The sequence below is a fragment of the Manacus candei genome, unplaced genomic scaffold, assembly GCF_025592945.1.
Source record: "Manacus candei isolate 608988 ecotype Guabito, Panama unplaced genomic scaffold, ASM2559294v1 h1tg000003l, whole genome shotgun sequence".
NCBI lineage: Eukaryota > Metazoa > Chordata > Aves > Passeriformes > Pipridae > Manacus > Manacus candei.
The window spans coordinates 6,006,175-6,019,379 of NW_026138051.1; the positions used below are offsets into that span (position 1 = coordinate 6,006,175).

The window sequence follows — 13,205 nt, forward strand, 5'->3', positions numbered from 1 at the left end:
AAGTTCAACTGAAGCAAAGCTACTGAAGCAAGCACACAAGGCTCTTATTCTCCTACCAAAGAACAGCAAAACAAGAGATGACATTACCCAAAAAAGCAAAACACAACTACCCAGAGATGCTGTAAAGTCTGTTCCACAAACCTGCTGAGATCACGGATGCAAGGTATTCCCAAAAAGTGCTATTTGGGGAGAGACCTGGCATGCAAAGTTAATATATCCCTTACAGCACCTTTAAATCTTTAAATACTCTTCCCTGTTTAAAGAAAATGATCTTTTGATTCTAGCTTTTAATATACTATAGAAGCACTAGATTTAGACAATTTCAAATGCATCCCTGAAAAGTTATTTCAGAAATTTTAGGTTGGCTTCTTGTACTTTGTGTTCCACTTTCTTTCCATTAACCCCCTCTGGAATTCTGAAAAATAGCATCTGTAAAAGAATACAAGAAAGCAAAATATGGCAAAATTGAGACATTTAGACACTCATCCTCAAAGCATGCATTTCCTAAGGATACACCTTCAGCATAGAGCCTGTGGGACTATCTTACTGTGACTATTCAAGTTCCAGAATGCTTTTGCTTCTCTTCAAAATCATGGAAGTAAATAAATATAAAAAACACACACACAAACCCAAACAAAGAAACAAAAACAACAACAAACCAAAACAGACCAGTACTTTACATCAAACAAAAACACTCTCTGGTCTTTCTGCAATTCATAGATTGAAAGTTGCTGTTGGAAAGTAAAATTATTTTGTAGTTCCTGACGGAAGAAAGACATTGAATAAGTAACAACACTTATGTCTGTTTAAAGAGCTTTGGCTTACTGAATGAGTCATGACACTGAGCTGATCTCAAAGTTGGCTTTGCTTCAGCATGATTTCATTCACAATTCTCCTAATAACATTTTCTGTTATAATATACAGTGCAAGGACATTATTGAGCATTTATGAGGCTAATGCAATTTGGCTTGAGCCAAGGGTTACCACAGCACACTAGAAAGCAGCACTCCTCAAAATGCCATCACAGCTTTCACCTGCTTGGAAGGACATTAGATTTTAGACACACTAAACTGTACCAGGTCACTTCAGCAGTCCCACCAGTCAGTGTTGCTGTGTCCAGGAATGGCATCTTGGACTACAGGTTTGTGCTTAAGCCGATCAACACACCCTTAGTACAGTACAATTCCATTAGTACAAACTAATTCCATGACTATGGCCACTGGCACAGCTGTGAGGAATAAGCTGAGGATCACTCACCTTCCTATCCTAGTCCTGAAAGTGCACCATGAGCTGCCAATGTTTGGAATACTTTATTATCAGTCAGGGTTTCTGTAACCTCAAGTTCTTGGGTGATTCTCAGAAAGCACTCCATTAGATTGTTATTTCCCAAAGGGAACCAATTTTAGGGACAACCTACAGAGGGTCACCTACTTTCATCTCTGTTCAGTGTGAGACCCCACAGTCTCTCCTGGGGATTCCACCTAAATCATCCTCCTGCCTTGCTCAGGGAATGAATTCAGCTGTACCTACAGAAGGTGGTGCGTATTTATGGAGAAAGTGCTCTGCTTTTAGAAAACATTTTCAGTTTCATAGCTGCCTGAGTAAAACTACCAGGAAATATCTTAAATACTTCAGTAAATGGGGTAAAATACCTTAGAAAAAAAAAAAAAAGAGGGAATTCAGAATAGGTTTGAAATATGGATGTGTTCTTCACAAGAGTTTATAAAAGCCTTGGTCAGCAAAATACCAACATTAGCTCAGGGACATGCCCCAAAAACATATCAGCAATGAATTTTGCTCTCAATGGTACCAAGTTAGGGCAATAAAGTCAGTATGTTACACGTCAATAACTGCCCAGCATTTTGCCATTTGGAAGCAACACCACTTTGTTCTTCAATATTTATTTCACCAAGTACATCCAGAGAGTACTAATATTGGCAGAGTTTTGGGTCCTTTTCAACCCACAATCTCAAAGATTTTTTTGCTCCTGAAATAGCATCAGTTACAGTTTTTTTATTGCTAAGGGTCTGCTTTATTTACAGCAATTTGATTCCTTCCTATCCTTTGTGGGAGTAGTGTAATGCAAACACTAATATCAGTTTTCTTTTACTGATGAAGAATCAGAAGCAAACATGCTTCTTTTTTTTAAAAGAGCACTGTTCTTCTGAAGCAAAGTTAGCACAGGTCTGGTCTCTCCTCTAACGCTTAACAGTGCCTTTGATGTCAGTAATTAATTACAGTAAAAGTCAAGGGTTTTCCCTACCTTTCTAAGCACAGCACATACAACAAGCAGGGAAGACTAATTCCAATGATATATATCACTTTTAAGTTTTTCTACTCTCACAGTTGCATTTTACTTATCTTTCTCAAGCAGAAAGAGGCAAAACAAAACTGTGGAAGCAGAAAACAATTTGTTTGCTCACATTTCAGTGAAAGACTGCAATTTTATGACACCAAATGCTCATTCACGTCACTACTCCTGAAATACCCATCTCCTAATCAAGGTCCTGCCTAAACTAGAACCAAAGCAAGAGCTTTGTGACCAGCATGCTTAATCTCACTAGACTTTGGTTACAGCACATGCATCCATGACTATATTCTTATCCACACACTCTGGAAAACCTGAGCACCTCTCCCAGAGTGGCTCTGCAGAAGGCAGAACAACCAGAGGACATGGTCACACAGTTGCACTGCCAGACACACAGTCACACTTTGGGACAGTCCATCACATGATAATTATCCAGTGGAGAACCAGTCAGACAGGTTACAGCACCTGTATCCTTAGGGGAGGTCTAAAATGGAAAGAGATTGAAATGTAAAGTTAAGCAGGTGCACATCTGCAGGAAGAGAGCCAAGGTTGAGCACAACCAGTACAAGGTGTTACTGTCACTGTGCTGGGTGCGCACACAGGCCACAACAGCTCCCTGTATCACCTACAGATTACAAACTAGCCCTGCTGTAACTGTCAGTCCAAAGGGGTCAACCAAACAAATCCAGCTGCAGCCTTCATTCTACACCTAGGGCTGCACCAGAATTCCCTGCCTTCCTTCAGGTAACTGTCTCTGCTGTCATTTATCTTTTGCTCCTTGGTCTGTATCTTTCTCCAGGTACTGGCTGCTTCCTCAAAACTCAAATCTCCCTTCCTTAAAGCCCGTCTAACCAAGTGTACCCCTGCATTTTTGCGAATCTTTTGCTGCTGCCTCCTCAATCAGTCCCTGTTACTGCTATTCAAACCTTGCAGCACTGCCCATCCTTCTCCCCATTCCTGTCTTGAGGCATTGCCCCCTCTTCCCTCACGACCGACCGGGTCTTGTGCTGCTGCCTGCCTCCTTCACTCATAACCCCCCAGTCCCTCAGTGCTGCCAAGTCACCTCCAGCCTTGTCTCACCAGCTGCAAAATGCTCTTCAGGACAGCAAGATTTTACTGGTACATCTGTGATGACTTCCTTAGACAACAGCTGTGCTTTTCTTTTTCCTAAAGGAAGCTCTAATTTTCTTGAGTGACACACAGCAACACAAACTTAGGCATAGCAAATCATGCTGGCTTATATCTAGCCAAGTTCGAATATTTCAAAACCTGCAAACACAAATGTAACTGCATTTTTATCCAACTGTCCTGTTAATCTTAAGAACACCTCACTCTTTTTGTTTCTGTCCAGTGAAAAACTTAACTTGCTCAGATGAAATCTACCGAGAGTCCATAAGAAAAGCCAGAGAAATAAAACATGCAATGTCAACTAAAAAAAAAGCTTAGTACAGTAACTACCCCATCCAATTGTTTTCCCACACTGTGAAGAGCCATCAAGGATAGGAGAGCAGTGATAGAAGCCTCACCTTCATCAAAACCCGAAGGGCATCAGGAAGGCCAGCTGTCTGCCAGCTGTGAGCCTATGAAGAGGTTTTCAGATGAACAACTATTTCCAGTTTTCATTGTTTCATTTCAATCACAGTCCTTAAATGAATTTTATCACACAAAAAGACAACCTTCATACCAAATCCATTTCCTTGGCTTCCAAATATATCAAGGCAGAGAAGAGGCCATCAAGCCTGATCCTCACAAGACTTCCAAGCCTTATCATCCTTGGTTCTAAGCCAAAGCCTGACATTAGCTATCTATCTATAATATGCCAAGAAGACAACCTGAGGGTTTGGGATGCTTTCTTTTCACACTTTCCATGCGCCCTGCCAGTGGTTCAGATGCCAGTGAAGAATGTCCCACCTCCAGCTGTGAGGGACATTTCTACATCTGAATGTCATCAGCCAGAAGTTTGGACTTTGTGGTTTCATCCAGCAGAATTGATAAATGTTTCCACAGGACAACATGGCTCATGTTTAACATAGCTTGCTTTAGGATGACACAATTAGAGAGAGCCCTGAGACATGCAAAACACTCGAGAACCACATCCCACCACGGAACAATTTTGGGCTGATTCCCTGCAGCTCTTTTCTCCTTGACAGGGTCAATGACAGACACCACCAGACTATGAAGGAGTCGGTTCTAGTCAGAATAGCCACCACCACCACCACCACCGAGGTCTCAGCGGTAGCTGGGGCCCCTGCAGAGCCGAATGATACAAACAGACAAGAATTAGAAACTCGGCTCCATACCGCGAAGTTCTCATGGAATAGTTTATTATACAGTGGCCAATGCCCTGTCACTTTCCTGACCCACCCCTCCCGACAAGCTCCATCAGATCACATACGTGCTTTTAAAGTAAGAGACCAGAAATGCCTGAGCAGGAGCTCATCTCAAGCAGCCCCAGATGCACAGAGGAAAAGGGCTTTGGAAATGAGCGTTTTGCCAAAGCAAGCCCGATCCGTCCTTCTCCAGCCGTGTCCCCTTCCACCGAGCTGCCCGTGGAGCGGCGCCGGGCTGCGCTGGGGCAGAGGCTGCTCGGAGCCCCGGCCCTGCCCGGTGACCGTCCTCGCCGAGCTCTGCTGCACCTGGGGCCGAAAGGAGGGACAGGAGAGCCCCGGGAGAAACCCACGAAGCTCCAGGGCTCTCGAACTCGGACGGGCGCCCTCCCTGCCCCGCTGGCCGGGGGTCCCGGGGTCGGCAGACCGCCTTCTCCTGCCCCAGCCCTGCCCCTGCCCCCGGCAGTACCTGCCAGCCCGCCTCCGCCCTCCTCGCCGTAGCCCCGCCGCCTCTGCAGCACGAAGTACTGGTTGGAGCGCTCCTGCACCCACAGCTTGAGGGCATTTTTCAGCAGCACCTCCTCGGGCTTCAGCCACATCGCGCAGCCCCTCGCGCCGCTTCGCCCCGGCCCCGGCCCCGGCCCCGCTCCGCGCTCGCAGCTGCGGTGCCAGGCAGGGGAGACCGGGGGGGCTGTAGGGGGGCCGCCCCGAGGCACGATGGGAGCTGTAGTCCTCGCCGCCGAAAGGGCTTCGCAGCGCTGCTGTCTCAGGACTACAGCTCCCGCCGGGCCCTGCGCGGCCGGGGACGCGTGGCGGCGCTGCCGGTGCGGGGGGGCCCCGCTCGCAGCCCCCGCGGCCCGCTGGGGATCGGGGTGTCCCGGCACTGCCGCGCCCCGGGTGCAGGGAGAAGCTCTTGTGCCGCTCCCGCACACTCCCCCTCCCCTGCTCCTGCCCCAGGCGGGGCGGAGGTTGCTGTGGCCGCTCTGCCCGTGGCACAAGTCCCGTGTTCAGTTCTGGCCCAGCCCGCAGGACAGACAGACAGACGTCACCACGGACGGTGTTTGGCTCCCAGGTGTGTGTTCCTGGCAGCGCTCAGCCTTGCGCTGCCGCGGAGGCTGGGGCAAGGAGAGAAACGGGGAAAACCCCCAGGCCGGCAGGGATGCGTGAGCACCACCCAGCACGGCAGCCCAGACCCCCAGCTCCAGGAGCAGACATATGATCGGCGTTCCCTGTTTACCTTCCACATTACATAACGACAATCTGCCTCACTGCTTCCATCACACAGCACAATTCAATGCTAAAATTTGCCTTAACAGCAGCTTGACTTGTGGTCTCAGTGTTTTCATGATTTGCCTGCAAGACTTTCAGCATTTGTCCTCAATGACTGGCTCTTCAGGTTATCTGCAGACTGACTTTACCAGTTGTTCTGCACTAGAATAAATCAATTTATCATGTTAAGGAACAAGACAGTGGCTTTCAGACTCATCAGGATTGCACTTGCATATCAGCTTTTACTACAGTCGTCTGTGTTGATGTCTTCTCCTGATTTCATTGAATCATCATAAAATGGTTTAGGGTAGAAGGGACCTTAAAGATCATCCAGTTCCAACCCCCCTGCCATGGGCAGGGACACCTCCCACTAGACCAAGTTGCTCAGAGCCCCATCCAGCCTGGCCTTGAACACTTCCAGGGATGGGGCAGCCACAGCTTCTCTGGGCAACCTATGCCAGTGCCTCACCATCCTCACCAAGAAGAGTTTCTTCCTAATATCTAATGTATATCTGCTCTCTGTCAGTTTAAAGCCATTCCCCCTTGTCCTTTAAAAAGTGCCTCTTCACCTTTCTTGTAGGCTCCCTTCAAGTACTGGAAGGCCCTAGTTATGTCACCCTGAAGCCAGGCTGAACAATACCAGTTTTCTCAGCCCTTCCTTCTAGGAGAGGTGCTCTGTCCCTCTAATCATCTTGCTGGCCTCCTCCTCCAGCAGGTCAATGTCCTTCCTGTGCTGGAGATCCCAGGGCTGCAGCACTCCACGTGGGGTCTCACCAGAGCAGAGTAGAGGGGAAGAACCCCTGCCTTGACCTGCTGCCCACATTGCTTTGGATGCAGCCCAGGACAAATTTAGTTTTCTGGGTTCCAAGTGCACATTGCTGGATCATGTCCAGCCACTCATCCACCAGCAAAAAGAGCAGATTTAAAGAGTAGTTCCCTCACATCCTGGTTTCAAAAAATCAGGTGCTAGGACTATTCTGCCATACATACCTGGCAGCCAAGGACTTCCCAAGGCTGTGGGATGACCTCAGGACTTGCTTTGTATGGACACTGGTCAGCACAGCATAATCCCCAGCTTCCCAAAAAGTCAGGATCACAACCACCCAGCTGCTCAGTCTGCCTGTCACTGAGCCCCTGCTCTTGCTGGTTCTTCTCCAATCTCTTCACTATGTCCTAAGGAGCTCCAAATATCTCCCTGCGGCCTTACACTTGAAAGGACTATACTTCCTAAATGGTATCTTTTGGAGCTGACAAAAAGCACAAACAAAAGCTTTGCAGGGGTGGAAGCCCCACTGTCTCCTCTGATCCAGGTTGCTGATGCTGGACACTTCCCAGAGTTACTGTCTTTTCCTACCTCCATGCAAGATTCACTCCTGGTCCTGACAGAACCTGTCATTTGCTACAACTGAATTGAGTAAATCTTCCTGTTTCCCAGGAACTTCCCTGCAGTTTCCTTCCCTTAGCACTCTCTTTCCAGCATAATTGACCTTCCTAAGATTTCAAGGATAATGCTTTATTGATTGTGTATCATACAAAAAAATCCAGCACACAATTGTTTAAACTCAGCCTCTAATTTGAGCTCTTTCTAAAAAAAATTGTGCACATCATGCACTAACTACACGTTGCAATCTTGGCACTTTTGCTTTATCCTGCCTTCCTTCATGCCTTTCAATAGTACTTCACTACCAAAACAGCTGGTGCCAGCACTGGTCTATTTGTGAGAACAGGCACAGCAAGGTTTTGCCAAGCACTCACAGAATCTGTTTGGCAATGCCTGTCCAGTTCCAGCTGTGTAACAACCACCTACTCAAAGGCACCAGTGTGAAAGCAGACCTGAGTGTGCAGCTACATTTAACTCATGGGGAGGCTTCAAAACTGGGTGAATTGTACTGGCACGAAACATTTTTTTTTCTTTTCTTCCAATCACTCATTGCACCACAGCAAGAGAAGCTGTAGTATTAAAAAGTTTCACCTTTAGGACTGAATGTAGGTTTAGCTAATACTGTTCTCTTACCTGTTTTTGTAACAGAATAGGAAGCAACAAATTTCTGGTGCTCTACCTTTACTAGAAAGGAAAAATTAAATAGAAGTCATTAGCCAGCATGTGGTAACTTAACACAGATCAAACATTAATGAGACAAGGCAAACAACTCCCACATGCACTGGCACACAGCTCTTCATGAGGCAGTTTCTTCCATCCCCCACCTGAGTAACAGACATTGCTGCAGATTTACCAGCTGAACCAACAGAACGGTTCCTGCCCAGATCCTGCTCTTCTAAGAGCATTCCCAGAGAGAGTGTTTACCATTTCATTGTCCACAATTAGACAAGCCCTTGGATATAAGAAATTAAGGACTTAACACAGATTTTCTGAGATGCCCTTGGCATTTCCTACCCTTTTAGCTTGCCTTTTGGTGACTCACACATGCTGGACATGTTAGGACATACATTGCTTGCTTATGTAAGACTCAAACTTTGTTAACTGGATAAATATTTAACAGTAAAATGCTACTGCTTGGAAAATGTCTGTTTCGTTTTCCTCTCCTTGTTTCAAGGTCTTGGATGTCTTCCTTTTTTCCATTCCCTCAGGCATTCGATTCTTAATCAAATAGTGTTAAGATGCAAAGAGTGCCCTTCTATCAGCTTGGAAGAATTTATTTATAGCCACTTGAAAACTTTCTTAATCAGTGCATAATCATGCTACAGTCTAATCATGCATTCTACAGCAACAAAGATCCATTTAGTGCTGCAGAATTTTTATTTCACTTATTAAAGACCTCCTAGAAATTGTAAATTACTTCCTTCAAATAACCATAGTCAATATCATATAAATAAATAGCTATATAAATAAGTGTTGGCTGCATTCTGCATATTTAACAGTTGAACAACCCGTGCATGAATGCTACAATTTAGTTTCAAGTTTCTCTTGAAACCAAAATTAAATTGCCAAAGCCAGTAGATTTTCTTTGGTCTCTTCCAACCTGCCAGCCATTATGCTGCTGCAGGAGTGCAGCCCCATTCAAATCTGCACAGGATAAACATCAGTTTAAACCTGGGTGAAAAGACAGGGCTACCTTCTGTGCTGGTGTGTGTTAAACATGCAAGGATATTATGTTAAATCACACAGCCGAGGTATCCTGTCCAACTGTTACTAAGTCACTTGAGAAGTGCAGATCTTTCCACCTAAAGGCTGAGATAGACTTAAGTCTCTCCATTTTATGGGAAGAGTCCAACTGCCCTTGTGACTCAAACTGCTTTTACTGTTTGCAGCCCCATCATAAGTCCTGCATTTTCCCTTAAGCAAAAATCTCAGCTGAAACTATATTTCTATAGGAACACCTGAAAGTTTTCCTCAATATTAGAAATTGGTATTATTTTGCTTTGGGATTTAAAATGAAGTCCTGCTGTTGTAAAGCCTGGTTTACAAGACAGCTCAGTAATCCAACCCCAGGTGACAAAGCTTCCACTCTTGCAGGGATTAAAAAAAAAAATCTTTCCCAGTCCCCCTTTGAGAGCACACAAATGTTCAAGTGGAGTGTCTAGATCAGAGCTTTCCTGGGGGAGAGAGGTGACAGCAATGAGTAAACACTTCCAGATGATGCTGGAGCCTGTTCAGTTTGCTCTTTGGGGGCAGAAGAATCGACATGTCTGTGTGACTCAACGGGAATATTAACTGAGTCAACAGGCAGACATTTTAGCAACTGTTACAACTCATAGGCACATAATTTCCATTATCTTACACACAAAGTTAGTGTATCTGTAGCAAACCCCAAAACTACTGCACAATAACAACAGGTTTGTACTGCATTTTGGGAATCCTCAGGCATATTCCTGTTGGCCTCTTGCTTAGAGGAAAGAGTCTGCTGTGTGACAGTGCTCATATATATGTATACATGACCCAGAGCCATTCAAGCCCGTAGCATCACCAAAAACAAATGAAAAATCTGCTGCACAGTCCCCTAAGCGGGGTCAGAAAGACAGCTGCTATCCATGGAAACTTGGAAGTACAAAGTGGGAGTGGAGCTTTGAAATTTCTTTAAAGCAGTCTGACAGCCACAGACCCAAGGTCAGTATCACAGATGGTGTTCATGAAAGTTACACTTTCATTTTTAAACAAAGCCCCTTGCATAGCTACTAGTTACAAACAAATCTGCACAGACAAGGACATGGTAGACTCACAAGTTGAGCTGCAAAACTAGAAAACCATTGAGTTCTGCCTAGCTCAAATAGAGATACAAATGCTGCATTTGTTCCTTTAGCAGTAGGTCACATTTGATATAAGAGTCTCTGAAAATCAGCATAAGTGCCCCGAGTTCCAAGCAAGCCCATGTCTTGACGGAACACATACACATCATCTGATCCTACAGCAGTACAGGTTCATCAGTGTGAGCTGCTGCACCCCCTACTACTCCACTAGAGCATTCCTTGTGCATCCACATTACCCTTAGAAATACGAGTACTGGGAAAAAGGCAAGTTTGTTGCTCTTAAAAGACAGTAAATATAAAGCTTGAATTATATTAAAGGAAGCAACACACATGATTGGAACAAAACAAAAAAAGTGCCTTTCAATGCATTGAATTTATCTGAATTTCCCCCCCCTTTTTTTTTCTTGAACATCAAATCTTGCCCCCAGTTGAACACAAGACTGGCAGTGATTTCATGACAGTGTATCCTCATGAGATTCTACTACATTACAGCATACACACCACAATAAATTTATAGAAACTTTGTGAAATGGAAACGAAAATGAAATTAAGTGCTCAGGGGTTGCACATTTACTGCTTGGCTGTTGCTTTCTCTACTCTGCACTTCAGAGGGAAAGGCAAATTACAGCTTCAGAGTGGAGTCTGACTATAGTCAGCTTTGCAATTAGAGTTTTCTAGACTGCCTCGTGCTGAACATGCCTCCAAGAACAATTCAGAGGTACATCAAGCAGCTCACTGAACACACCTTAAACTGCTTGGCTTTCTTTTATATTGAGTACAGCTACTAGCTTTAAGCTCTTAACACAATTTCAATCCATGTAACGGTAGCATCCTGCACATAATTAGCACTCCTTAGTCCAAGTACTTTGAGCAAACACGGCTGATTTTTGAGTTTCAGGGTTGTGGGACAGGGCAAATTCAGCATCTGCTTCCATATGAGAGTTGGTAATATTTCAAGTCAGTCAGGATCATCAAAAATAGAGTTTTATTTACATTTTCATATTCAAATTCAATACAAATTATGAAATATTTACAACCATTTAATTTGTACTATAACTAATAAAATGCATTGCTTTTCCCCTCCAGATTCTGAAGTTCTTTATTGCAGGCTTTAAGGCAAAGTCCTGCTAATATTAGAAACTAGTCAAAGAGACAGAGGTAAAAAAATAAAGTGCATTTGTAAGACATCCTTAGTTACCTTTGCTGGGCAAGGCCAAGTCACTTACTATTGAGGCACCCAGTGTTCCTCCTTGACCCCATCCCAACTCCACACAGGTGGCAGACAGCTTCTCCAACCCTCTGTCACACTCACAGGACGTCAGCTCTCCCTGCAGCTTGTGCACTTGAGCAAGACAACACACAGCAACAGAGCAGCATCTTTCAGAGGCTGCATCATTTTCTGAACAAAACACAGCAGATCCTTTGGGAAGAATCTATCTTTTCATCTTCAGTTTACTCTTTCTGAAGTCATCCCAGATTCCCACAAAGCAAGGACTCTGGTATGCTGCTGGTGCTAGAGATGGTTATAACTCCCCAAGTCACTTGAGGATCTTTCAGACTGTTTAACATTAACAAGGCTTGAAAAGTTCCTGCAGTTGTTCCCTTTACGGTACTGTGCAAGTCAGATTTGGCCTGTCAGCTTGCAGCTTTCTTTTCTTCCCCTTTAGGAATGTGTGGTTGGCAGGTTGGAGTTGAGAGGTAGAGAATCAGTTGGTTTCCTAGAGAACCAAAAGACACTGTGGACAAAATCCAGTTTTACAAGCATTAGTTCGCACTTTTCTCCTATCAAATTAGTGCACTGAAACATTAAATACAGCGTTGTTCAAAAAAACCTCGTGTGTTGTAAATAAGCATTACACCAGATCAAAAATTAATTTGTTTACAATGAAAATCCACTTGAATTAAAACAATAAACAACAAAAAAAAAAACCCAACTCAAAACACTTCCCAGTAGAGACAGCTACAACATAAAGAATCTTCTCATTTAAACAACTCAAGCACTGAAGAGAAGCTTTGTTGAAGATGGAACTTTTGTTTTAGTGTTAGAATCTGCTGGTTTTCTTTATATTTAAGACAGCTTTATCTGAAGAGTGCTAAAACTCACGTGGGAAATGCAGTTTTAAGAAAGGCAAACCATACAATTGTGATTTGAACAAGTCTATTTATCTAAACATTGCCAGCGCAGTATTTTCTGCAGCAGTCTTGCAATTTTTGGTATATATGGAATGGCAGTAGGCAGCTCCTTGCAGAAGGCTTGCACCATGGCTGGGCACGTCCTTAGAGCGTGACTTCACAAACGACCCTGCCCTCAGAAGCTGGCGTTTCGTCTCCCTCAAAACCCGGGTTGTCACCCTGCGAAAGGGCAGTCACAGTGGAGGGCTGGGATTCTTCATTTACAGGAGGTGTGTTGTCATCTGTCCAGAACAAAACCAAGTCAAGGCAAGTTAAGAAGTGTCACAAGCCAGCTTTATTACCTTAAAGCTCACTTGATTTCCAGAAGCTCACTGCAGTGGTCCTTTCCCAGCACTTCTCCTGCAGAGTTGGAAAGCCAAGGCCATGCTCCAACTACCACTCTTCTGCTGCCCCTCCTTAGTTTGTGAGCCCATTCTTGACACCAGTTGTCATTTCTAGAGATACCTGCTCAGCTCAGTAGTGCTGAGCAAGCAGAGGCTGTGTGCTCAAGCCACAGAAGGCCCTAGGAAGCTATGAAATCCAACTAAGAGATTGTCAGTTCTTGTATCTTTAGAGCTGCTGAAGGCATCAGGACCAACTCCTAGAGACCAGGTTCAGGATAAACTGGGGGGGCCACACTGGTTCATAGAGGATGGCCTTCTCCTTACAGATTGACCTTGTTCAGATGATGTTCCTGTGTGTCCTTCCCACTCCAAGCAAGGATACAAGAGAGCCTGAGCCATGTAACTAACTAATCCAGCATCACTCTAGTTGCCTGTAGGGATGCAATTAGTTCAAAAAGATTAAGTATTTGGAAAAGCTGACAGTCTTTTCAAATTAACTGAATTTCAAATTCTCTGAAAGTGTTCAAGTATGACTCAGCCCTGGTAAAACCTGAAATTGTTCAAAAAGATTAAGTATTT

The 13,205-nt window shown here is 44.6% G+C and overlaps 2 protein-coding genes across 5 annotated transcripts in view; both read right to left on the bottom strand.

Annotated features, from left to right (window-relative positions):
• Positions 1 to 6,024, bottom strand: part of TBC1D8B (TBC1 domain family member 8B) — a 32,246-nt gene extending 26,222 nt beyond the window's left edge. The window contains exon 1 of the mRNA XM_051787018.1: positions 5,105 to 6,024. Coding sequence (XP_051642978.1) covers positions 5,105 to 5,234 — 130 coding nt within the window. The 5' untranslated portion in view covers positions 5,235 to 6,024. The remainder of the gene's footprint in view (positions 1 to 5,104) is intronic.
• The window catches only part of RNF128 (ring finger protein 128), a 316,984-nt gene that overhangs the window by 272,678 nt on the left and 31,101 nt on the right, over positions 1 to 13,205 (bottom strand). For 3 of the 4 annotated variants that reach the window (XM_051787467.1, XM_051787456.1, XM_051787437.1), the window contains exon 7: positions 11,075 to 12,524. In XM_051787467.1, coding sequence (XP_051643427.1) covers positions 12,388 to 12,524 — 137 coding nt within the window. In that variant the 3' untranslated portion in view covers positions 11,075 to 12,387. Of the gene's footprint in view, positions 1 to 11,074; positions 12,525 to 13,205 lie in introns of those variants that run through there. The other variant, XM_051787447.1, reaches the window with a different exon arrangement.